The 25,208-nt window shown below is 36.7% G+C and overlaps 2 protein-coding genes across 4 annotated transcripts; one reads left to right on the forward strand and one right to left on the reverse strand.

Annotated features, from left to right (window-relative positions):
- Positions 1 to 22,768, forward strand: lpin1a (lipin 1a). 3 transcript variants are annotated; one of them, XM_079833662.1, is made up of 21 exons: positions 1 to 212; positions 6,248 to 6,448; positions 7,273 to 7,368; positions 9,219 to 9,517; positions 12,134 to 12,220; positions 13,138 to 13,236; positions 13,482 to 13,605; positions 13,691 to 13,976; positions 14,219 to 14,312; positions 14,468 to 14,649; positions 15,109 to 15,202; positions 15,352 to 15,421; positions 16,503 to 16,595; positions 16,750 to 16,811; positions 17,892 to 18,030; positions 18,118 to 18,266; positions 18,352 to 18,438; positions 18,539 to 18,691; positions 18,770 to 18,884; positions 18,964 to 19,067; positions 20,699 to 22,768. In XM_079833662.1, the coding sequence occupies exons 2-21, from the start codon at positions 6,257 to 6,259 to the stop codon at positions 20,856 to 20,858; spliced, it is 2,685 nt and encodes an 894-aa protein (XP_079689788.1). In that variant the 5' UTR covers positions 1 to 212; positions 6,248 to 6,256; the 3' UTR covers positions 20,859 to 22,768. The 3 variants fall into 3 exon arrangements, with proteins under 3 accessions (XP_079689788.1, XP_079689786.1, XP_079689787.1); XM_079833660.1 differs by having other exon boundaries at positions 35 to 195; XM_079833661.1 differs by lacking the exon at positions 1 to 212 and adding an exon at positions 4,633 to 4,938.
- Positions 21,582 to 25,021, reverse strand: pfn4 (profilin family member 4). Its single transcript, XM_079833670.1, has 4 exons — positions 24,806 to 25,021; positions 24,586 to 24,720; positions 23,029 to 23,134; positions 21,582 to 22,942 (listed from the first exon to the last, which is right to left on the reverse strand). The coding sequence occupies exons 1-4, from the start codon at positions 24,917 to 24,919 to the stop codon at positions 22,914 to 22,916; spliced, it is 384 nt and encodes a 127-aa protein (XP_079689796.1). The 5' UTR covers positions 24,920 to 25,021; the 3' UTR covers positions 21,582 to 22,913.
- Between the last annotated feature and the right edge of the window lie 187 nt (positions 25,022 to 25,208).

Consider the following 25,208-nt stretch of genomic DNA (forward strand, 5'->3'; position numbering starts at 1 on the left):
ATACGAAAACACCGTCAAGCCCAGTATATAGCTCACTGCTCAGTTGTTAGCAGAAGCATTGCGTAAGGACTAGTCTCAGCATCATAATAAAGGCTTATTTCATATAAGTGAGTGGATAATGGAATCATGATAGCAGAGGATCAAGTGGAAGGCTACGATGAGATATTCAGCCCAAATGAGACGAGCTGGACATGGGTAACACACACTGATTTGTCAGTTTAATATTCAGTATGATGGACTAAAACACTGAAAAATGTCTGTGTGGATTTTGCATTATTATAAAGACGTAATTGAATTGCTTTATTGTATTTAAAGATTCAATAGCTTTTCTTGATTGCTTACTTTTAGTATTTTTGTGCTGATTGTGACCTGAATGATTGTTCTGAAACAGTGATTGCTCTTATTTTCAAGTAAGATTCTCATTTTAAGAATGATTCATCAGCATAAACAACAAAAGTGCATATAATATGCATGTATTTGAGATATGTTCTTATGCATATATGACTAGAATAGAACATGATTTGAATATTTATTATATTATGTTTGTTAAGGAGTTTTGCCGTCTGCAAATCAAATGTCCGTTTGGCACGAATGGGGGCCAATCATCGGCAGGGATACCATGAGCGTGTGTCTGCTTACAGTCTGTTATGTGACCTAGAACCAAAGAGCATTGAGTGCGTCATTGTGTCAGGTTACACGGTCATTTCCAAATAGACAGGTTTGCATAACATTTGAGCCATGTCATTCGTCAAAGTGTGTGTTAATAGGATGTCTGTACAACGTTATCATTTAATTAAAAGAGAAACATCAGATGTTTAATTAAAGGTCAGGCAATATCTGGATAAATCATAAGTGTTCAGCAGGAGCAAGTGAAGGTCAGGAGCTGTACGCTGTCGTATATTCATAATGCTGCGGTCATAATGGTTATGATTCATGTATAATTCGTATTTTAAGAGCCCTTGTTAGTGTTTGTTCTGAAGTGCGGTGTGATCAAATACAAATACAAGCTAGATTTTTACATTTTCTTTTAAAAAAAGGTATGCAGAAGTAACCTCAATTGTGCTAGGTTGATGCAACACAACAGATGCTTTTAATATTTTAGTGTTTTATTTTACAACAGATGCAAGTTTATAGCGATTCATGTAATTCAACCCTCTTTTAAGACATGCATTTGAAGTTAATTATGGCCAATGCTACGTCACGACTGAAATAACTGATGTAAAGCTCAATACCACTGCAGCAGAGCAAGCGTCTGCTTGTGCTGAGACGAGGGAAACGGATTTGCTGTTTTTTGAGATTGAGAACAGGGTCTTTAGCTTGATTGACTATAAACAGACATCAGCATGAACTTCCAGCTAAGCCTGTTCCTTGGTTTCCAATTTTGCACTCTGCGTGGTGTGAGGGGTTTTGGAGAGACAAGATATCACCACTCATGTTCCTGCAACTTCAACATGTTCCTGTATACTTAGACCAAAAAGTCCAGCGATTTATCCCACCCCCACCCCCACCAAATGCTTGTTTCCTATTGAACAACCAGTTTCCCACATTCTCTTCCTCATATATCTAGGAAAACCTATATGAGGTAGCCTATGCAAACTCTTAAAACACAATAACATTTTATAATGAATATAATTTTTTTCTATTACACACACTTTTTTTCTAAGCTCTAAAATATTTTATCGGGTAGAAACCGTGAGTACATTTAAAAAAAAATCCTTATCCTTATGACCATATAGATCAATGAGACTCCAAAACGTATAGAATCATGAAATTGCAAGCATAATTGTTATTGTGTTTTATTTTACAGAAACTAGGAGTGTCCATAGATTAAAATATGATTTGAAAACAAAACTATAGGGTTAGGGGGCCTTTGGATATTGCTGTGGGGCCTTGGAGTCATAAAGTTTGAGAACTTATTCAATTTAAGGTCTTATTTTATTTAATTAGGGCTATTCATTTAGTGTGATACATTTTAAAAATATGGAACAAAAAAGTTACTTTTTCAACTATTTTTTATTATACAACTTTTTTATTTATCTGAGCAATTCAGGTTTGATTTAGCACTTTTGAGTTTTTGAGAGTCTGCAGAGTTGCATACTGTCTATTCACTGATTTAGTTTTTTGAATCATCTTAATTTGGTAACACTTTTACAGTGTCCTTGTTACATGTTACTTACAGTTTCTATAGTAATTAAGTACATGTAGTTTATTTATATTACTCAGTACTTAAATGTATAATTACACTGTAACGAGGACACCTTAAATAAATTGTAACCACTTATTTCAGCAAATATATGTAATTAATTTGAATAATTAATCAACATACCATATAATTAATTTGATTACATTTTTAATCAGGTGACAGTCCTATCTCCTTATTAGTACACAGTGTTTTTGACCTATGAACTTGGACGTTCACACACTCAAATACACTTCCTCCACTTGTTTACAACCCAATCCCTCATACTAACTGAGCAGGATCTTGTTTTACAGCCTATGGTACATACTGTGCTGCCCCGGGACGTCAAAAACACAATGGATTAATGCAGAAAAACAGGCCCCACTTCACTGAAGAGTCTCAGTGTCACTCTTCCCTCTTACAATAGTAAGGTCAGCAGTTTAGTCAACACATGACCCCACATGTCTCTGATTGGTGGAAACGGCCCAACCCAGATGACTCCCCCTTCCTCCACGTGAATGTATTCAATTCTAGGTAAAGTTTTTTTCACAATCAGTCACGTGCTAAGCTTATAGAACAAAATGTAAAGAGCCATATGGACAGGTTTTAGAGTATATAAGATCGTATTTACATCTACTGTAAATAGTGAATTTTGATCTATTCATAGACAAAGTGTTACAGTATGACTGACAAGAGACAGCAAAACAAATCAAAATATAGTATAAAATAGAAATATTTCAGTGTTTATTGTATCTTGACCCGACCACCATGTCAACACATTTTATTCAGTTTCTTCACTATTATTTTTCTCCATTCTTACATTGCAATCAGAGCATTAAAACTCTCCTTGGACTACTCAGACCCCAGACCCTCTAAATCACATTCACTGGTTCTTAGAAACCGTGCCAGTGTTTCTGGAATGCACTCTAGTGTGCTGGTTCATCCAGTGGAGAGATCAATGGATCATCATTATGAAATAGAGAGTGTACTGAGAGAATGCTGCGTAATTGGAGAGGTGGGCAGTCCTTTCTTTAGTATAGGCAAACTCCTAAGTTGTTCCCTTGAACAGTGCTTCTTAGAAACTTGCGCGCACACACACACACACACACACACACACACACACACACACACACACACACACACACACACACACACACACACACACACACACACACACACACACACACACACACAAACACACATGCGCATACCTTTGTCTTCTTTACTCTCTCTTTTCAGAGAAAGCTAGCAGTTTGTGAACTTGAAATATGCACACACACACATTCTCCATTGAACCACTCAAACAAACACAAGGTCTGAAATTCCTCTTAAAGGACAGACAGGGTTACCACAGTACACTACACTACAATAACTGCTATATTAGGATGTATGTTTTCAGTGACATGTGCAAATGGCATCTAAAGCAACATCCAGTTTAATCTTAACATAGAAACAATCCGTAAAGATGCATATCTATGCATCTTTGCAAAACTAAAGCTAAGTAATACACTGTACTACTGTGGTTTACCATGGATGTCTGATGAAGTTCGCAGAAACGTCACTGTTTTTAAAGAAATTAAGTCAAGTTTGTAGAGAAAGTGTGGCACTTTTCTTCTAAAATACACATCTGGTATGCAGCATGCATGTGAGACATAAATGCCTGTTATTAAAAAACCTTTTATTTTGACTGCATGTAATGGCGGTGGAATAATAATCAGTAAACCATCACTCACCCACCCACGTCTTTTCTATGATGACTTACAGTCACACACAAACACACCAAGTTTGCTATTTTTGTGGGGACTCTCCATAAACATAATGGTTTTTATAGGCTACTGTACAAATATTTTTTTAGGAGTAGGTTTAGTAAGGCTTACACTTCTAAACCTAGACATCACAGAAAGCTTTCTGCATTTTTACATTAAAAAAAAAAACTAAAAAAAAACTGAATCTGTATTATTTATAAGCTTGATTCCTCATGGGGACCTCAATTTAGGTCTCCATGGTGACACGAGTCCCCATGAGCCCCCATGAGCCCCCATTGAAGTCCCGACTGGAAAACAAGAACACACATACACACACACTACTGTAAAATTTTCGATTGCCAGTTCAGCTGCAGTTGCTTTCCTGCCACGTGAGCAGAATTGTGTGCGTGTTAAATCCATTAAACGCGTGCATTAAATGCAGTGCATTTTCAGCATTAGCCTACTTCACCACCGTTGTGGCAGATTCAGCAAGCAATTATAATAAAACATAAACTAGGAAAGTCATTAAAATGTAAAGAGTTGTCATATTACAGTAGACAGAAACAGACAAAATATTGCCTTTGACGCTGGAGCGTTCTAGTCGCGTTGCGTCGCATAAACAACGCGTTTGATTGGTCCACTGGGTGAGGACGACGTCATGGCTCCATCCACAAACGTGAGAGACGCGTCGCGCGCATACTATTGGATACAGTAGACTGCTACATTTACTGTCAACGGGAGCTTATAGCTGTTTTTCGCGTCGCGTATTTATCAGTGTAGATGGGCGCAAAGGGTTAACTGTGATGTCAGTTGCAGAGGCAGGGACTGCTACTCACTGCAAGCAGTTCCCACCCTGCTTTAAATACAACGCCAACACAGACAGTCAGAGAACAGTGTGTCAAACGTTAGAGACCAAATACAGCGAAGAGCAGCTGGATTCAGCAGCAGCGTGCGAAGATCCACTAAAGTGCTTTTGAATGGCTGTCTCATCCTAACGCGTCTGCCGCATCCCACGTATGTATTACAGGGAATGATCATGCTTCTCATTTCCATCTTGTTTATAATCATCATCAAACGTAAATGCATGCATTTGTTTTGGTGAATGTATTTATATACACAGTGAAAGGGGCTTCTCTTTTTATAGCACAAGGGATGATTGTTTACATTCTTTGGATCTATGACTGCAATGATCCGTGACAATCGGTTTCTATAGCAATCATGCAGTAATCAAGACGATTATACACATTTTATATTATTTAACGCCGAATGACAACAGCAATTCTAACATTTGTATGTACAGCAGTATACTTACCTGCATGTTATTATATATCTATTATACAATATCCAGGATTTAGCAGCGATTGCTTTATATATATATATATATATATATATATAGAGTATAGGTCACCTTTGCAGTGACCTCCTTCCTTGTATTGTGGATATTCTGTTTTGATCTGTTGAAATTTAAGTGTTTGTGGGTATGGGCAATTATGCAATAGTTGCCCTGCAGCTCTAGCTATTAAGCATCATGCACTGTACATTTGAATGCCTTATGTGCTATTATTGGCACCAGTATCTAACAGCAGAACCATTGGAGCCTTGTCAGGCAGGCCCATGTGACTATGGTGTCTGTGTATATGTGAAGGATCAGTCTGTTGTGTATGAACAAAGAAGACTTACTTGAAGGTTTTACACAATCCCAGGGTTACATAGGGGGCAAATGATTTGGGTTAATAAGGTTGTAGAGCCCAGCCCGAGTTCACACAGTCAAGGAAACCCTAGAAAGATTAGGGAATTTTCCAGGCCTGGATAAGTCTGTAGTGAAAATACATTCTAGTTTTGCATTTACCTCAAATATTTCACTGGCTTGTTTGTCCGTTGAAGGTCATTTGTACAGTCCTAAATATAAATGTTTCATTTTCTGGGTTGGTAGAGCATGCCAGAACCAGGCTTCATTAAACCCTTGGCAATGCACCACTTGTAATTCTTTTTTGAGCAATGTCCCTGTGTCTATCACTTGCAGTCTTTAGGGGGCTCAATGATATTTTACCTTTCACCTAAATTGCTAAACATATCTTGGCTTGATTTAAGCAAGACAAGAAGTTTTTGCTCTACAGGTTTTTCTTTCTTTTCCAGTCAAACTGCAGCTGCAAAACTTTGCACAATCGTAGAAGAAATTTTGAATACGTTATCGTTTCTCTCTTAACACACAGATGGCTCCTCAACCTAACCGTTGCGTTTACAGAGTAGACTGTGCACTTTCACAAGCTATTCATTTTAGTCACCCCATGCCCTTTAAAAGCTTGAAATCTCTCTGTTTCAGAGTCAGACCATGAACTACGTGGGTCAGCTGGCCGGTCAGGTTTTCGTGCAGGTGAAGGAGCTTTACAGAGGCCTGAACCCTGCCACCCTGTCTGGCTGTATCGATGTCATTGTGGTGCGTCAGCCTGATGGCACTCTGCAGTGCTCCCCTTTTCACGTCCGGTTTGGCAAGATGGGAGTGCTGCGCTCGCGGGAAAAAGTGGTAAGCACTAGTGCAGACATGCTTTAGGGTTGCAGCGTACAAGATATTCATATTTTTGCAGCTTACAAATTCACTGATTCATCTTGTGTGTGTGTGTGCGTATGTTTGGAATCTTCAAGCTCCAAAAAGAACCAGCAAACACCAAGTGTGGCTTTAAAAGTCTTGGAATAGTGTCTTACTGTGTTTTCATTGTGCTTGTTTGTCCCAGTGAGGTTTGTCACATACATTCAAGCTTCTGCAAGAACCAGTGAGGTTTGTTCTTGCACATCTAGCAAGCATGTTTAAGCTTCTGCTTACCATATTTGATGGGCTTTATGTATGTGTGGCGATCAATTTTTATATGTGAATACAAGCCTAAATTAAATCCGTTCAATATATAACACGATCCAGTCTCTGTTTAATTCATATGGATAACATTTACATGTTTTTTTGTACTTTTTAATGCGTAAACGTTTTTGGTTGGTTTGATTTTAAATGGATGGACAAAAGTAATGAGAGTATATTAAAAATAACTTAATTTGTGTTACGAAGACGTGAGGGTGAGTAAATGACATCAGAATTTTCATTTTTGGGTGAACTATCCATTTAAGACACGGTAATCCAGTCCAATGTCCAGAACGTTTGGTGTCACATATCAAGAACTGTATCGCAGCCATGGACATATGCACTTAAATATAGTCTTTTAAGTTGTAGACTTAAGGGAACAGCAGTTGTTTGAAGATGAGATAAAATTAGCATTGTCATTGGCTTTGTGTTGCACATGGCTTACTGTTGTAAATTGTCTTTATAATAGTGACAGTATTCTCTGTTCCCTTTCTCCTCAGGTTGACATTGAGATAAATGGGGAGCCGGTCAGTTTACACATGAAACTGGGTGAAAATGGAGAGGCATTCTTTGTCAAAGAAACAGAAAGTGATGAGGTGAGTACTGGTGTCCTGTACCAAACAATAAATCCTAGCGTTGTTTTGATAGCGGTCATTGTGCAGAATGTGCACTGAGAAATGTAACACGATGTATACAAGTCTCGTTTTGAGTACCATAGTTTGAAATCTGAACTTGTTTACTGGAAACAATCCCGCTGCACGCATTCTGTTACCTGAGTTTGAACACTTTGCTCTGGAACAGACCCTCTCTGCCAAGGCCACCGTAGTCCTGTCTAAAACAGGACCCATCAAGCTTGAAAGGAAAAAGCCGGCCAATTTAAAGGGCAAAGTAATGCACAGGAGAAAAGCCCTGAAACACTGTCCGACCGCTGAGATACAAAAAGCTCTGCACACGTAATGTTGGTTATCCTCCTGGCTTAGTCTTCCCCTTCCTCATTGCTTTCTGACCACAGATGGTTTCTTGCTCATCACAGGCACGAATGCCTGAGATGAATATCTGCTGAGGTACCCTGTGTTCAGTTAATAGCTAGAACGGTTGCCCTGGTTAGCGCTCATGTGGAACATTCTGTCTTCTGAAGGATTGTGACAGTGGCTGAAAAGAGCACTTGTCCTCAACCCTTGCCTTATATTACTGAAACAATGTTGTTCTTTTTGACATACAGCTGTGTCACAATATTATTATCAGTAATATTATCTATCTATCTATCTATCTATCTATCTATCTATCTATCTATCTATCTATCTATCTATCTATCTATCTATCTATCTATCTATCTATCTATCTATCTATCTATCTATCTATCTATCTATCTATCTATCTATCTATCTATCATTTATGCCTTTATTTGACAGTGAAAGTGGAGAAATAGTGTGTTGTAATGATGTGTGAGCACTACACAAACATGATGTGTCACATAGAATCAGTTTTAAGACAGGAGAGGCTTTTTCACTGAAGTGAACTTGGAATTGTCTTGTTGCCAGCCCACTACAAGAAATTAAAGCTGCTGGAGGGGATTTTTACAAAACGTCAGATGACATATATTACTCAAATAGGTATCCTGAAACATCACACTTGTCTCTGTGTCAGCCAAAGGCTCTGTCAAGGTCAAAACAAGAATCAATGCATATTAGTCATTCAGGTGACTTGGATTTGACTTTGTTTGGGGTGCAACTAAATAACTAACTTTATAGCCCTATGAAAAGTTATGTTAAAGTGCTAAAGGAACAGTGGTTTTCTGTATTAACTGTTGTGATGGTCCCTGCTGTTGACTACTACAGTCATAGGATAATGGTCTGTCTGCTTCAATGGGAGTGATAACTGACGTATGAGCTGGCAGTGTAGGCAGTCTGGTTCTGGTCACTGAGTGACGTAAACAACTGAACATTATTTATTTGGTTCTGTTGCTCTCTGCATGCACTTATGTCTTATGAAGCTATGACTTGCAGATGGTTCAGAACTGTTGAATGAGTTTATCTGTAATGAAACATGCAGCGATCTGTCACATGGCATTACGGTTACAGTGTTGTGCTTCTGGGATTTAAGCAGACACAGACCAAATCTAAGGCTACAGTCTACATTCATGTTTATATGAATGAATGGTTGAGTTTTCAGATACAATGTTTTTGTAAGGGAACTGTTTGCCTACAACACACCCAATCAAGGTCCAATATAATTTTTTTGCAACACCTGCCACCTGCAAGTTTCAGGCCATAAATATTTCTAAATATTGGTAATGGAACTGGATATTTAGCATTATTTTAAAACAATAATAATAAAAAAAATCGTATATTTGCTACAGATAAGATAAGATAAGAAAAAATCCTTAAAATGCAAAAACTCCATAAAGCATGCCTACATTTCATACGATTTATTACTCTGTCTACAGGAGATGGTGCCATCCCACTTGGCTACATCACCCATTATTTCAGAAGGTTCTGCCCTGATGCAGGCCCAAGTGGGAAAAGGCTTGTCCCGTCTGTCTGAGTCTGGAAACGGAACCTCTATTCAAACCCTGGGCCCCATGCAGGCCCCTGGTGACAGTTCAATAATGAAGAAGAGGAGGAAGAGGAGGAGAAAATCTAAAGTAGACAACATGAAGCGAGAGGACAATGGAGACTTTTCAGAAGATGACATGTTTACCATCGACATGAGTTCTGATGATGACACAGGTGCTACATGCAGCAGGTCAGAACAAACAGCATGGAGAACGTTTTTTAATCTGAGAAATAGTATCATCCATATTATGTTCCATGTCGTTTTAAGCCTCTATGAATTTCTTTCTTCCATGGAACACAAAAACAGAAAATTTGAATATCTATGCTGTTCTTTTCCATACCAGGGGCTGTCAAGCTATAAAAATGAAAAGAAACAGGGGGTGTATTACAGAAAGATCCTAACTTTATAATCCCACCTTCTTCTCTGTTTGGCCATTTCAGTTAGGACCTCAAAGCTATTACAGAATGACATTTCTTAAGTGCATAATCGTATCATAACTGCGGATAGGAAAAGGGTATTACACTTTGACAACAAAACACATAAGGGAGTCCCACGAAATATAGTGATTGGCTTTGCCTTTTCTATCAAGCTTATCAAAACTTCTGTTTCTGCAACACTTAATTGAAAGCACACCTATTTTGTTTCTCCATTTTAATCTCTAGCATTTACTTCAAAGCAGCTGCTTGTGTGTCGTATGGTTGCTTGTTAACAAACCTGAGAGTTGATTACCGAACTCGATGGAGATTTCCTAACTACAGATAAGAAGAGATTTTGTAAGCTAGGATAAGAATCCTAAATCAAGTCATGATTTAGCCTAGAAATCTAGACGCACCCTAGCGGCAGCAAATCTAATTTGCAGCCAGGGCGTCTAGCAACTCTCCGTTGGCTTGCGAGCTGGAAAAACCAAACTCTGGTCAGGCCAATCACATCGTGTAAAGAGTCGGTGGGCGGGCTTGACATAATGACGGCAGAGGTGCGGCGGTTTCGCGTGCTACTTGTAAACAAAGAAGCTGGCAAACAGCGGTCTTTCGAATCGGCTTTGACCGCGACTCTGGAAGACTTTTCTTTGAGAAAAGAACGGCACTGAAGTCATTTGCCGACCGGATACGGCGAAAGTTTAATCTATCAACTAACTCTGCTTCACCTTCTTTGTTGCTCTGGTTGGTTGTAGCGCTATCCTATTGCGTGCAGAGGGAATTTGAAAGACAGCCGTTTATCCCGCCCCTCGGATTGAGTCCTGCCAATGGTGAGTTCCTAGACCCAACATCTTGATGTGGGTCTGGCTTGTCAGGCTAGTCATGATTTGCTTCTGTATTATGAATTTGTAAAAAATCCTAAATTAACTTGTCAGATCTTCACTTAAGACTTAATATTCTGTAATACACCCCACAGAAGTAGACCATGTAACTTATTTGCATATTCAAATGTATCACATTGCAATTGTTTTAGAGACATGTAAAATCCAATGACATTTGGTATCACTGACGTTAAACCTGTTGTGGCGCATTTGGATGTGCTATTTTGAGTTTTGAGAGCTGCGATGGATGGCATTGTGATGTTTTTTGGAGCTTGAAAGCCCCTGGTCACCATTCATTTTCATTATATATGGGTAAATGGGGATAGTGGTCTTGCCAAGATCTCACATTGAATCTAAAATCCCACTTTTGTGGAGCTTAATTTATTTCCTGCATAGAGCATAGAGGACACACACATGCAACATTACAGACAAAACAAATGGTTCTGTAATGAGAGATCCTCCTTCTCTAGCCCCCTTAAATCACTGCAAATGATGTGATTACAGTGGCATAATTTGTTTGCTGCAAATATGCTGGAATGATTCCAGTTGCATTGGTCTTGGGATGTGGGATGTGTCTGTTTGTTCACTCTTCAAATAAGCTCTGCAATGGAGAGAGAGAGAGAGAGAGAGGCAAAGTGGAGAAAAATAGGTCGCCAGTCCTATTGCTGAAGTAAACAAGCGGCTCAAACAGCCCCTCCAATGTTTTTCCACGAAATCCATGAAACCATGCCAGTTCTGGCTCCAGCTCGAGGGGAGTCCTTTGTAATGCTGGGCAATCTAGCATTACCCACACATATACAAGAAAATAAATGATTTGCAATATAAATCAGTTAAACAACATAAACATCCTTTTCCCTTCTTTCAGTCTCAGTGGACTACAAATTATGTATTTTATCTATTCAATCTGGATAAGCAAGTTCCACTACACTACACTACATGCCTTGCATTACCAAGAATCTGTTTCCCAGGTACCAGTAATAAATTTAAAACGCGACTGTAAAGGTCACTGGGAAAGCGCTGTTCACAAGGCCAAAAAGAGTCAGCTGGGAATGAATGCAAACTCAAGAATGTGTTGCTCAGTAAAGCAGCATTTTGAATCCAGAGACTAGCTCTTTAGGAACCCCACAATGCTCTCTGTCTTCCTGGAAGAATGAGCCTGTGGAAGACAAGCACTCAGATTATCCCAGTGCATGGAATATCTAAATGTACTTTAAATTGTGCTTGTCCTTTACTTGTCTGTCTGTTACAGCAGGATGGATTTTGATTGGCTGTCAATGTTTTTATTGTTCACCAGCTGGATAAAATCGTTCTGAATGTGATTCCAATGATATTGTTTCTCTGTGCCATTATTGTTATAGCTATTCTTTAATATTGAGAATGATTTTTAGAACTATATATTTATTGTTATCTTTATAGTTATTGTCCTTGGTGTGAATGGGCCTTAACTCTTTACTTTTGTGGGTATATATATATACTTATTTGTTTGCCTATACTGTATGTGTTTTCAGAGCCATGTCACATGAGCTGTTTGCTGAGCAGGTGAAAGGAACTAGCACATACACACAGTCTGAAGGGAAGTGGACTGGTGCTCAATGGTATGCTTACCAGTGTTTTTCAAAAAGGTTTAGTTAGAGGTAGCCAAGTTCTAGTCAAAGTCACAATTGCTTGATATATAGTTAAAAAAAAAAGTTGCAGTAAATGTAATGTATTTAATACATTTCAAAAGAGTCAACAATGTACCACGACTTGAATACAACATCAAAAGAGCCTTTCGAATGGAGACCCCTGCCAGTCAGTCTGTTATCCATTCTTGATCTTTGGGAAAAATTAATTTGTGTATCTTTAGAAAGAAGAACAGACAAATATTGTGTGGATTTCAAAATATTGTCCTTATATTGTAACCATTACGATCACAGGTTGTAATCATTGCTTAATATGTCCACTATGTCTGCTTAACCGAATACATGATGTTTACTAACCAACTGTATTGGTGCTGTATATAACTGTATATTACTGCCAGATGGACATTAGATACACTCATCTCTGATTGATAACAGACTAATTTCTGATTGTAACATTAAAACATGCAGTTTCTGTGAAGCTGCTTTGAAACAATATGTATTGTAAAATGCAATATACAAAAAAACTTAAATTTAATTAAATTTCAAACAAAAGAAAACAAATCCAGAACCGTAAACAAAATTCCGTCCAATGGGACTGTTTTTTCACCACAGTAAAGGAAAACCCCAGCATATGCTGTATTGCTGACTGTTTCTAAGACTGAATCGAAGGCTATATTAAAATATATCGATCATCATTAGCAAACTGTTCCCCAGCTTCAGCATGATGATTAAACTGATATGTCATGCCACAAACATGCCAATACATTTAGCTGTGTTTAGTCTACAACATACTTATATAGTCTTGTGCTTATATTTTATTCTTTCTATATATGAGATTCAAAATAATGGACATTTGAATCTAAAACTTTGTTTTTTGTTTTGACCCACAGTACAGGGTTGGAGAAGACATGCTCTTTACCCATTCCCACCACTGTAGGATTATCATTTTCCTGCCCTCAACAAACAGCCATGTTCCAGTCCAGACACAGGTAGCCGCCGCAGTCACCATGTTATGTAAATACATTTGCAACAAAGCCATAAGGTTTCACTTAAGCCCAATTTTGTGTTGTCCAATTTTAAGATTTTGGCTTTGTTTGTCAAGCATGGAATTCGATTTTGCAATACAAGGAATGAAAAGGCATTGTTACTATCTTATTTCACAACTGTATAAATACAAACCTACAATTAATCATAAATATTTCTCAATGTCTCCATCTCTCATTCCTCTCTACAGCAGTCCAAATAGCTCCTTGCCATCTACACCCAAGAGTGATTCCGAGTTGCTGGACAGTCAGAAGGGAAAATCAGACAACCCCGAGATGCTGTGGAAATGGGGAGAGCTGCCTCATGCTGCCAAGGTACAGTAGTCACCAGCCATGCCACATGACCACAACAAATTAGCAAATCTGAATCAGTTAACTGTACGTCTTTCTTTTTACACAGCCTTCATTCCTGCAGCACCTGTCAGAGCCCAAGGTGGTGACCCCAAGATCAATGCCACCGTCTGAAAGCACGCACTTCAGAGCCATCACTGGGGATGGAACGGAGGAGTCTCAGAGCAAGGATGTGTATGTTCCTGATCTCAGGGCTGGAGAGGCAACATCTGCCCCTGCTGTAGACGTGGAGGCCATCAGTGCAGCCGCCCATCTTATCACAGACCTAGTGGAGGGGCGTCACAGTCCTGGGGCTCATGGCATTAGCAATACGGACTCTCCATCCAAGAGAAAAGGTGTATATACTGTATATATATATATATATATATATATATATATATATATATATATATATATATATATATATATATATATATATATATATATATATATATATATATATATATATATATATATATATATATATATATATATATATATATATAATGTATAATATGAACATTTTTCATAGCTCTGAGTCTGAAAAACAATGTTTGACTATTTAAAACATATAATGTCACAAAACATTAATTCCTAGACAAAAGAAGCCGGCACTTGGGATCAGATGGAATATACCTGGATGACATCACAGAGTTGGAGCCTGAGGTGGCAGCCCTGTACTTTCCAAAGAGGTACATTTTACACTGATTATGTTTTAAAAAAACAGTTATCAAATATCATGACTGCACAGAGAATCTTTTAGCCATTCACTTGTTCATTTATGAGCTAGGTGTAATGCAAGTATTTTAAATTATATTTAATTGTCAAATTTATTTCTGTTGTTCAGTGATGGTACGACTTCTGTGAGGGGAGGGGCAGATCCGAGAAGTGCAAATCAGTCCCCTCAGTCAGTGGGCAGCAGTGGAATGGACAGTGGGGTGGACAGCTTTTCTGACCAGTTAGGAGACTTGCCTCATATTGCTATCTCTCTATGTGGAGGACTGACAGAAAACAGAGAGATCACTAGAGGTAAAAGGAGTTGTAAAAGTTGGTGCATTGTTGGTAAAAGTTGTCCTGTACAGTACCAATCAAAAGTTTAGGGTCAGTAAGATGTTTCAATGTCCCTTAAGCTCACCAAGGATGCATTTATTTGATCAAAAATACATTAAAAACATACTGTGAAATATTAATAGATACATTTATTTTAATTGTTTTATATTTTAATATATTTTACAATGTAATTTGATGTAAAATGTATTTACTGTCACCTTTGATCAATTTAATGCATCCTTGCTGAATACAAGTATTAAATTACTTTTAGAAAAATCTTACAGACCCCAAACTTTTCAAAGGTAGTGTAAAATAATGTTGTTTCAGTTCCTGTTCAGTTATTCTGTAGACTCTGTATTATTATCCCATTTTCTTCTAGATTTCCTTAGCTGGGGAAGTAATTAAGCAATTCAAGTCATCATAATTTTTCATTCACAGAGGAATTTGAGGAACGAGCAATATCTTATCAGGAGTTTGCAGATAATCCATCTATCATTGATGATCCCAACCTGGTTGTAAAGATTGGAACCAAGTATGTCATTTGTGTGCTACATAAAAAAAAAAAAAATAGCATAATGTCATTAATAGATTTTTTACTAAAATATTGTAAACGTACTAAGTAGTTTATTTAATACATTGATGAATAATTTCGAATGATCACGTTTTGTTCTCCCCACAAAGGTATTATAACTGGACCACAGCCGCTCCTATCGTACTGGCCGTGCAGGTTTTTCAGAAGCCCTTGCCAAAGGTAAGGCCTGCATAAACAACACACGCATGTTCAGAAAGGTCTTTAGGAATTCAACCTACACTGACAATGTGACCTCATAGTAGTTTAAATATAGCTTATCATTTAAGCTTGTTAATACCAAACTCAAACATTGGTTGATTGGTGATGTACAGTATATACACTGTATGTACTAGGTTACTTAACTTAAGTTCCATTAGTAAAAGATACTTGGTATCATACAAAGTTTTCAATCACCAACACATTAAATGGTATCTTTTAACAAACTGTTACTATAATAGGGGAACCATTAGGAATTTCTTAGAAAGCAAATTTTTTTTAAATAAATGATAATATAATACATGTTATTACAATTTAAATGATTTAAATTAAAAGACACATATAATAAATGTAATAATTACATAAAAAACATATTTCAAATCAATTACAATTTGCCTAATTTTACCGAATTCTTTATTTATTGGATTCATGTGCCCCCTGCAGGCGCATTACAACAAAGAAAATGTTCACTCGGAAACATCTTTGTCCTGCAAATAAAAATAATAATAATAATAATAATACTGCATTCCACTAGACGTCTCACTTTTGAATATCTATCATTTCAGATTGTATTTAAAAGTTTGCACTAACTCAGTACTGACCCAGTTAATAGATTGTTTAAATAGGTAAATGATGAAATACATCACAGTGATAGACACTGTTTTGTTTCTGTATTGTTTGTCTTCTCCCAGCGACTGTTTCATTGCTTTTTAAAGTCCTTGTGTATATTGCACCCCGGCTCTCATAGCGCTCCAGGGCATTTAAAATTGTGTCTCTTCCCTCCTCCTTGTTTTTCTTCTTCTTTTTAATTGATATCCCCTCATCCCATCCCATTGTGCGCGATTGCGCTAAGTATTCCTGTCTGAGTTACGTCACCTCTGCTCTTGGTTTCATCACATACTGTTTTCCTAGCGTGTTCGGCTCTAGTCCTGTACGTCTTTGTGAATTTGTGTTTATTTATTAGCTGCATGTGTGTTCAGTCGCAGTCATCCTGCCATTTAGTTTTTGAGTTTTGAGTATCAGGGGCTCTGTGCATTTGCTCCAGGCCACAGTAGAGAACATCATGAAGGAGAAGATGCCCAAGAAAGGAGGACGCTGGTGGTTCTCATGGCGGGGCAGAAACAACAGCTCCAAATCGGTACGCATACAATATTACAAATAGGAGATAATTGTTAACTGAATTAAAGGTAAAGTGTTACCAGATTTATCCAAAGACATTTTGACTTCTCGCAGGTTTGCAAATATTATTTATGTAATGAAAGCAATCAAAACTGTTATTCTTACTGCAACAGGAATCAGCATCAGACCAGATTGAAGGTGGAGAGGAGTCTATAAGAACAGGAACTGTGAGCAGGTAAAATTTAAACTTAATATATTACATTTAGAAAAACACTTTTCAGTTGTAGTACAGTTGTATAATGTTAAGACCTGTTCACACCAACTGAAATGTTCAGCATGAAAATTCAATTCAGTTTTCTTGTTCAGACCAGTGAAAAAAAAGGCAGATGGGGTGAATGAAAATGCTAATTCACTCTCCAGCAGTATATGCAGTAGGTTCCTTTGCTATGCAACATTCTTCTTGTCCCACTACAATCTGCCCACCCCCTACCAGATGTCTTGCGATTGGCTTGTTTTTAGTACATTTTTAACTGCATCTGACAGTGGCGGATCCTGGCATGGGCAATATAGGCATGGGTCACACAGCTTTCAGACACGACTTTGTCCTGTATCAGAAGGGCTTTTTTAATTCAGGTGAAGAGTAGGCTAATGCCACTAAATGGAAGCAAGCTGATTTTAGTCAGCCTTCTCTAGTTATTTATTTTATAATTTAATATTTATTTGAGTTATTGTAAATATGCATTAATTAAATGATTTTATTAAAATTGTATTTTGTTGTTTTTGTATATAATTTTACAATAAAAGTGCATCTAGTAGGCCCACCTTTTATTCAAGACAAAAATATAATTTAATATATTATTTAAATTATTATATTATATATTATATTATTTAAATATTAATTAATTATTTCATAATATATTCTTCCCCCTCACCATGCTCATTTTGCTGCCACCCTCTTTTGAGGCAGTGTGTTGCCCCCCCCCCCCCCCCCCCCCCCCCATTTAAAATGCTCTAGACACGCCCTTGTTCTCGGTATGAACAGGCCTTTATTCAAGGTCTCTTGCATTGAAAAAGTTACGTTTAACATGAGCATTTTACACCTTCATTCAGGCCTTTAGAACTGAACACACTCCAAAGAGAATTACAGTTTTTGGTACGGTATCTTTAAGATTTCTATACACAGTAACTATGAAATCCGGTATCAGAATATATATCATATCAATCAAAATTTGAACATAAATGCATTTTAAGATATTGAGAATGTAGGTTTATAAAGAATGCATCATTTTGGACTGTCTGATGGTATTTTTACTAGATTAAAGGATGAATCATCATCCAGTGAAGATGACAGTGGAAGTGCTAAACAGAATCCCGTGAGCAATCAGCCTGAAGTTCTCCACAGCTCTGGAGGTCACTGGTACAGGAAGACTCTTCGTCTGTCCCCAGAACAGCTAGTAAGCATCTCCATTTTCAATAAAGCCAGTAAAGTCAATAAGAGACTACAGAAGGTTATGTATACAAGCATTTTCCTCTTTTCTTAGGCCAGTCTGCACTTAAAAGATGGCCCCAATGATGTGGTCTTTAGCGTCACCACCCAGTACCAGGGTACCTGCCGCTGTGAGGGCACCATTTATCTGTGGAACTGGGATGACAAGATAGTGATTTCAGATATTGATGGCACCATCACAAGGTGAGACACCTCTCTGGGGCAATATAATAGGCTAAACAGATGCAAAAAATGAAGTATGCAGTCTAAATTGCAAAATCATTTTCAGGTCTGACACCCTGGGACACATTTTACCAACACTGGGTAAAGACTGGACCCATCAGGGTATTGCCCGACTCTACCACAGAGTCAGCCAGTAAGTCCCACACATACAGAGAGCATGTCACATCTATCAAATGTGAGCAAAAAGATTTTTGGTCCATTTTAATATGTCTAATATATCTATTGTCAAACAGGAACGGCTACAAATTTATGTACTGTTCAGCTCGGGCTATTGGCATGGCTGACATGACCCGGGGTTACCTGCACTGGGTTAATGAAAGAGGCACTATGCTACCCATGGGACCTGTGCTGCTTAGCCCTAGCAGTCTGTTTTCTGCATTTCACAGGTTGGAACACACATATATAGGCTTTTAAAAATAATGTTAATGCCATACAGCAACTGATGTTTTTTCTTTCAATTTCAGGGAGGTCATTGAGAAGAAGCCAGAAAAGTTTAAAATCGAATGCCTGACTGACATTAAAAATCTGTTCTATCCAAACAAAGAACCTTTCTATGCTGCTTTCGGAAACAGGGCAACAGTAAGTGCTAGTAGCAATATTTGCTAACGTTACCTTCATCTGATATATGCAAATCTCTAAGTAGCGCTCTTCTCTCTAGGATGTTTATTCATATAAAGAGGTGGGAGTGCCTTTGAACAGAATATTCACTGTGAATCCTAAGGGAGAGCTCATCCAAGAGCACGCAAAGACCAACATATCATCGTAAGTGATCTAATGAAAACATTTCTTTTCTCATTTGAAAAGGAAAATAACTGATTTTGCACTAAAGCTAAACCTGTTTTGGAAATGATTTTATTTCTTTATTTAATATTTTTGCATTGTGACATTTTCATGATAAATAAAGGGTTAGTTCACCCTAATTCTGCCATCATTTACTCACCGTCATGCCGCTCCAAACCCGTAAGGGCTTTCGTTCGAAACACACATTTTCTGAAAGGACATGATCGCTTTACATGATGAACAGATTTAATTCAGTCACATAAACATTCATCAATGTACACATCAATTTAAAAAAAGCCTAAGTCAAGCGAGTACCAACGCTTCTGTTCATGTTCGTTGATCAGTGATCAATCTGAATAAAAGCCTAAATTCAATCTTCATATAATCATCATATAATCGAGTCTCTTCAGAAAATTTGGACTAAACCACTCAATTCATATGGATTTGTTTAACTATCTCTCTATGAACTTTTTGAAGCGTCAAAGTGGCAGTTGCGTGGACTGTCAATGGAGGGACAGAAATATCAGTTCATTTAAAGGGGTGGTTCCGTGGTTTTTTTCTAGGCTTGGTTGTGTTTATGGGGCGCAGTATAACATGTCTTAATACTTTTTTTATTTAAAAACGCTGTATTTTTCTTATATTTTACCTTTATTCCACACCGCTGTCTCCACTGTCCTTTGAACGGCTCGTTTGCTTCCTGCTTCCATGAAGCCCATCCCTCCGAAAAACGCAATGGTCTTAGATTGGTTAGATGGCCAAATGTAGTTTGTAGTTCTGCAACAGCTCTCTCTCTTTCGTAATGACTGCGACGTGGCCTTGCCCACTTTGTTGCGTGTTCGCGAGGGCAGTGTTTATGTTAATAGCAAGGGTTTATGATGTCACCAACCCGGGATGAAGCTTGTTGTAGTCCAAACCGGACGTTTTTGTAGGCAATAAACTGACATAACTTTAAAAGACAATATCTCAGTTTGCATTGAACTTTCAGCGCTGTAACTTTGCAGATACTGCAACATTACACACTAATAACTAAAGTTAAAAAAGTGAAATCGCATGCAACCACCCTTTTAAAATATATTAATTTGTGTTCTGAAGATGAACGAAAGTCTTATGGTTTTGGAACAACATGAGGGTGAGTAATTGATGATATTTTTTTCATCTTTGGGTGAACTAGCCCTTTAAGCTAATTTTCTCTTCCAAATTGAAAGAATTTAAATTAATCCGGACGTTTTACTTTCAAGTTCCAACACCGAAAATTAATTTTGAACTTTTTTTTTGCATTAACATAATTTTTATGATAATTAAGCTTGTTTTCCCTTTCAAATTCAATTTCCATCTCCAAAAATTAAAAGAAAAAATTGCATTAAAACTAAGCCTGCATTGGGATGATTTCAGTTTTTTTTTTTTTATTGTGACTTTAAAAAAAAATTATAATTAAGCTTGTATTCCATTCCAAAATTCTTGTTGAAATGCATTTGGATGTTTTACATTTGTGTGTTTTTTTTGTCATTTCTGTTATCGAAGAATCTAATAGTAGATAATCTAGTAGTGTCTAGTAGTTTGGAGTTTGACTGTCTGAAAGTACATTTATCCTAATATTCTTGCATGTTTTACAGTTATGGCCGTCTGTGTGAGGTCGTAGACCATGTCTTCCCTCTTCTGATCAGAGGGAACACCACCGACTTCCCCTGTTCAGACACTTTCAGCCAGTTCACTTTCTGGAGAGAGCAGTTACCAGAGGTAGACAAGCAGGATGAACATTCAGAGAGCAGCTGAAAGGACATAAAGCGAACATCACCTACAAACTCAGCTCTAACGCTGCACTGCCATAGGTATTACTCTACGCACAAGCAACTTAGCACTTTGCAGACCGCATGCGGCCCTCTGCCTGTTTCTTCATTATTTGACTCTTTTAACAAACATTTAACATTTTCTTTGTGTTTTAATGTTTTGTTTAACTGCCAATAGGCTGAGTCTGGTAGCATATCACGCAGCTCAAATTAGGGAATTTGTTTTTTGTTTATTGTTAATGGTACAGTTATTTTAAAGTGCAAAACATATTATTCATAACCAACAAGGCACATTATTACATTATGCTATTATTTTTTCCCCATTGGATTAGTCCAAGGTTTTAAAGATATATGTGAGGGAATACAATTATTTTAGAACATAATATAACAATGTTTTTGAGCATTTGTCATAAAACATTCTGAGAGAAATGTAAAAGTTTCATGAAAATAAAAACAATAATAAATAAACTCAGATGTAAGTATAAAGCCAGCTAGTATATCTCAGGTGTTACAGAATTTTCACAAGGTAGTCTTTTGAAACTTAAAGTGACCTTTCATAACAGAAAAAACCCCCAACTATGTCAGTTTTTGTATTTTCCTTGACATCTAAATTATTTAATGACTCCATTTCCTTAAGAACAAAGCAACAAATGCAAGTGGTTATTACATAATTGTGTCATCTTGGATAACTTCTTACCACGCACTCTTTACGTTTGCCAAATGTTTATTATAAATTTGCATTCCTTATTATTTGTGTGTATTTTATGTAAAGTACATATCTCTGACCAGCAGAAATGAATCAAGCAAATGTCATATTGTCATATCCGTTTGCATGTTAAAGAAAAAACAAAAACTACACAAAAGCAAACATCAATGCAAAGAACACTCAGGTCATAAAGTATTTTCTACCTGTAGTAATTCCTTTATATTCGTATCATATTTAATACATCTTAATCATTTTCATAAAATATAATTACACACACCTGAGAATTTTTCTTTATTTAATTAAGGATATAAAACACCCAGAATCAAGGTGCATCCTATTATCTTATTATGTCTTTTTTTTAAATAACCTTTATATTCTACCAACACCAAACACCTCTACCCAATGGTATGTATTTTCTGTCTTATTAAAGGATGAAATGGATTGTGTGATATGAAAGCACTGTATAATAGAATATATAATATATGTCTCTAGTGATAGAATAAGGGTTTTGTGTAATACGTAAATGGACAACAAACTCTCGCTAGTTGTTGCTCCAACTTTTATTTAACATAAGTGAATGGATAATCTGTGGTTTTCCAAGGTTATCAAGGAGCACATTAAATAAGCACTGATGTGATGCATGAATGATAAAGGGGCTTTAGGGACTGGTTTAAAGAACTGTATTTTAACTTAAATCATGTGTCATTGTTCTGCAAAGAAAAATTGATTATACGATATAGATGTGTGGAACATGAAAATTCAATTTGTACTGATCTCTAATTGGTTCAGTTGGCGATACAGATTTATTATAATGACAGATGACTGCTACAAACTTCAACACTGTGAATGATCGGGTCAAAATAGTTGTTTCTGCTCTCTCTCTCTACCTGTCTTACAATATTTAAATTCAGTATTTGTTAAATTCTAACAAAAAAATAGCTGAATAATATAAGACTGTGGTTCCCATCCCATGTTTCTTGCACACATGAATAGTAACAGCCATAACATTCAGTTTATTATTTTTCTCTATGGAGTGTTATATTCTTTCTGTGAAAGACCTTGTTGCCTAAGTTGTGGCAGTTGATTTTGTGTGTCATTATGTTCAGTGTTGAGATGAAAAACTACTGTTGTGTGTATATTTTAAGATGCCAAATCTTAATATGTAAATTAAAATCTCACTACATGAATCCAAAAGCATTCTTCCTTGTTTGTCTGAGCAGTACTGAAACTACCTACCTTGGTGTTCTTGTAGCTAAGCAGATCGAGCACAGTTTATAGTTTCTCATCACTACTACAATCACACTGAACACCTCTTCAGATTTGATACGACAAGTTTCATTTTCCCTTTTCACGCAGATACTCGGCTGAAATACATGCAGAAACTATGATCAAAAAACATTAAACTAGAGCAGGAATGTTAATTGAATTTTTGGTTGGAATTGTAGCCTACCTAGTTTCTCAACTGCTTCCACGCAGACACTTGGATACATGCTCTGTGAGTATGTGGCAACAATCACATACAGTGCAGTTCTCACCAATATCAGGCCATGGCCTTCCTAAGCAAAGACAATAAAGAAAAATCAGTAAATTAATTCTGATGTGATAACATGTTGGAAAAAGTGATGATGTGGTTATATACAATTTATCTGCGCTTATGGGTAAAATTTTTTTTTGCAACCATAAAATAACGTTCCCACAACGTTGCAGGGTGTTTATTTTTAAATAACCTAAAAATAAAATACAGAACGTTCCATAATGGTTATATTTAGGTTATAGACCCTTTTCACATTTCCGGGTTTCTCAGAGCGGAAGTCGTCATATTTGGGTTAAATATTTTAGCTGTGAATGAGAGAATACATTAAAAAAAAAAAAATTGTGTGCCCATTTGCTCACATAGCAAAAGAAAAACGCCACAGTAGTGATTTCACAACTTTCAAAAAGAGGGGAAAAATAGAATGAGATTGATAACGGCAGTGAAAAGAGAGAAATATGTTAATTTTTACCATCACTCCCATAAACACCCTCACAGCAGCGGTAACTTTTTTTATTGTAATTTGATGCAAAAGTAATAAAATACAAAGTATTGGTGTTATAAATGTACATATATGTTTTTAAAAATGAAAATACAAAAAACGTTGCAGGATTTACGATATTGATGACCGTTAAAACGCGTCATCACAGTCTGTGAAAAGGGTCTATTATTAAAGTTCCCCAAATGTTGCAGGGTATTTATTTTTAAATAACATATGCAGAACGTTCCATAATGGTTATTTTTAGATTATTATTTTGAAACCATAAAATAATGTTCCCAGAACGTAGCAGGGTATTTATTTTTAAGTAACATAACATATACTGAACGTTCCATAAAGGTTATTTTAGATTATTTTGCAACCTTAAAATAAAGTTCCCAGAAGGTTGCAGAGTGGTTATTTTTTAAAAACCTAAAAATAACTTTTACAGAATGTTCCCTAATGCTTATTTTTAGGTTATTATTTTGCATAAAACAACGTTCCCATAAGCAGGGTGGTTATTTTTAGGTTATTATTTAATAACCATGTAAAATAGCCTTCCAATTAAAACATTGCAGATGTTTTCGTGTAATGACCTATACAGAGCTTTGAAATTTGTTTAAAATTAATGTTTTGGGAACAAAAATTGTTAGCTGGGAGCTCATTGTTTTGGTTCAGGAGGAACTGTAAAAAGCTGCTGTTTGTGGAGATGCACTAACGCACTGATAACGTTTGATGTCTGCGCGAAGGTATGGAAATACATATGTTTTAATATTAAAATCACTTCTATTATTGATTGCTATCAGCATGTGAAATTAAGTGTTTATAAAAAAATTGCCTATTCTACCTTTAGTTATTTAGCAATAACGTTAGGCCTACCTCCTTTTAATTTCCTAATTATTTTTTGTTTTTTGAGGTTTGTAGCAACAAACAAAAAGTCTTATTACTTATTTTGTATGTTTTGAGAAGGAGTATATTTAACTTAGTGTGTTACTTACACATTTTGTGTATATCGAGTGTTTGTCAGCACGCACGCAGGTGTAGAGCTTGTTCCTGAAGTTGAGTCCTTTCTCCCTCGTTACATTCAGCTGTTTGAATGAGTCTATAAATATTCGTGTTTGTTCTGGACAGACCTGTTTGAAGACATTAATATTATACATATATCTTAAAATAACATGTTTATTTGCATGAATGGAGACTTGAAGTAACTTAACTTACTGTAAAATTGGACGCAGCCGTTACGTCGCCTGTTTTAGCCACAAGTATCGCAGCACACTCGACATGTTTCGTGTTAATGAGACTTTCTTCTAATAACATTGGAAATGGGTTCATAATAATATCTAACAAATTACTTAAACGGTGCCCAAAATGTTGATTAGACACGGTTACGTCGCCCTTAACAACCGAATCTCCAAGGCTACCATGAAATGTTCGCTGTCTAATTAATATTCATAAGTGGGCGTTTTATAAACGAAATAAGGTGATAACATATTTATTCCGTATTGAACACAAACACCCAGTATACTTTACATTTTAAAATAATTTTATTTGCATCCGAAACCTGATTTTGTTGCATATTTGTGCTTAGAGGGTTTTAGTACAATTCAATACTAGAGTTCTT

Source organism: Gobio gobio (genome assembly GCF_949357685.1).
Source record: "Gobio gobio genome assembly, chromosome: 13".
NCBI classification, from domain to species: Eukaryota; Metazoa; Chordata; class Actinopteri; order Cypriniformes; family Gobionidae; genus Gobio; species Gobio gobio.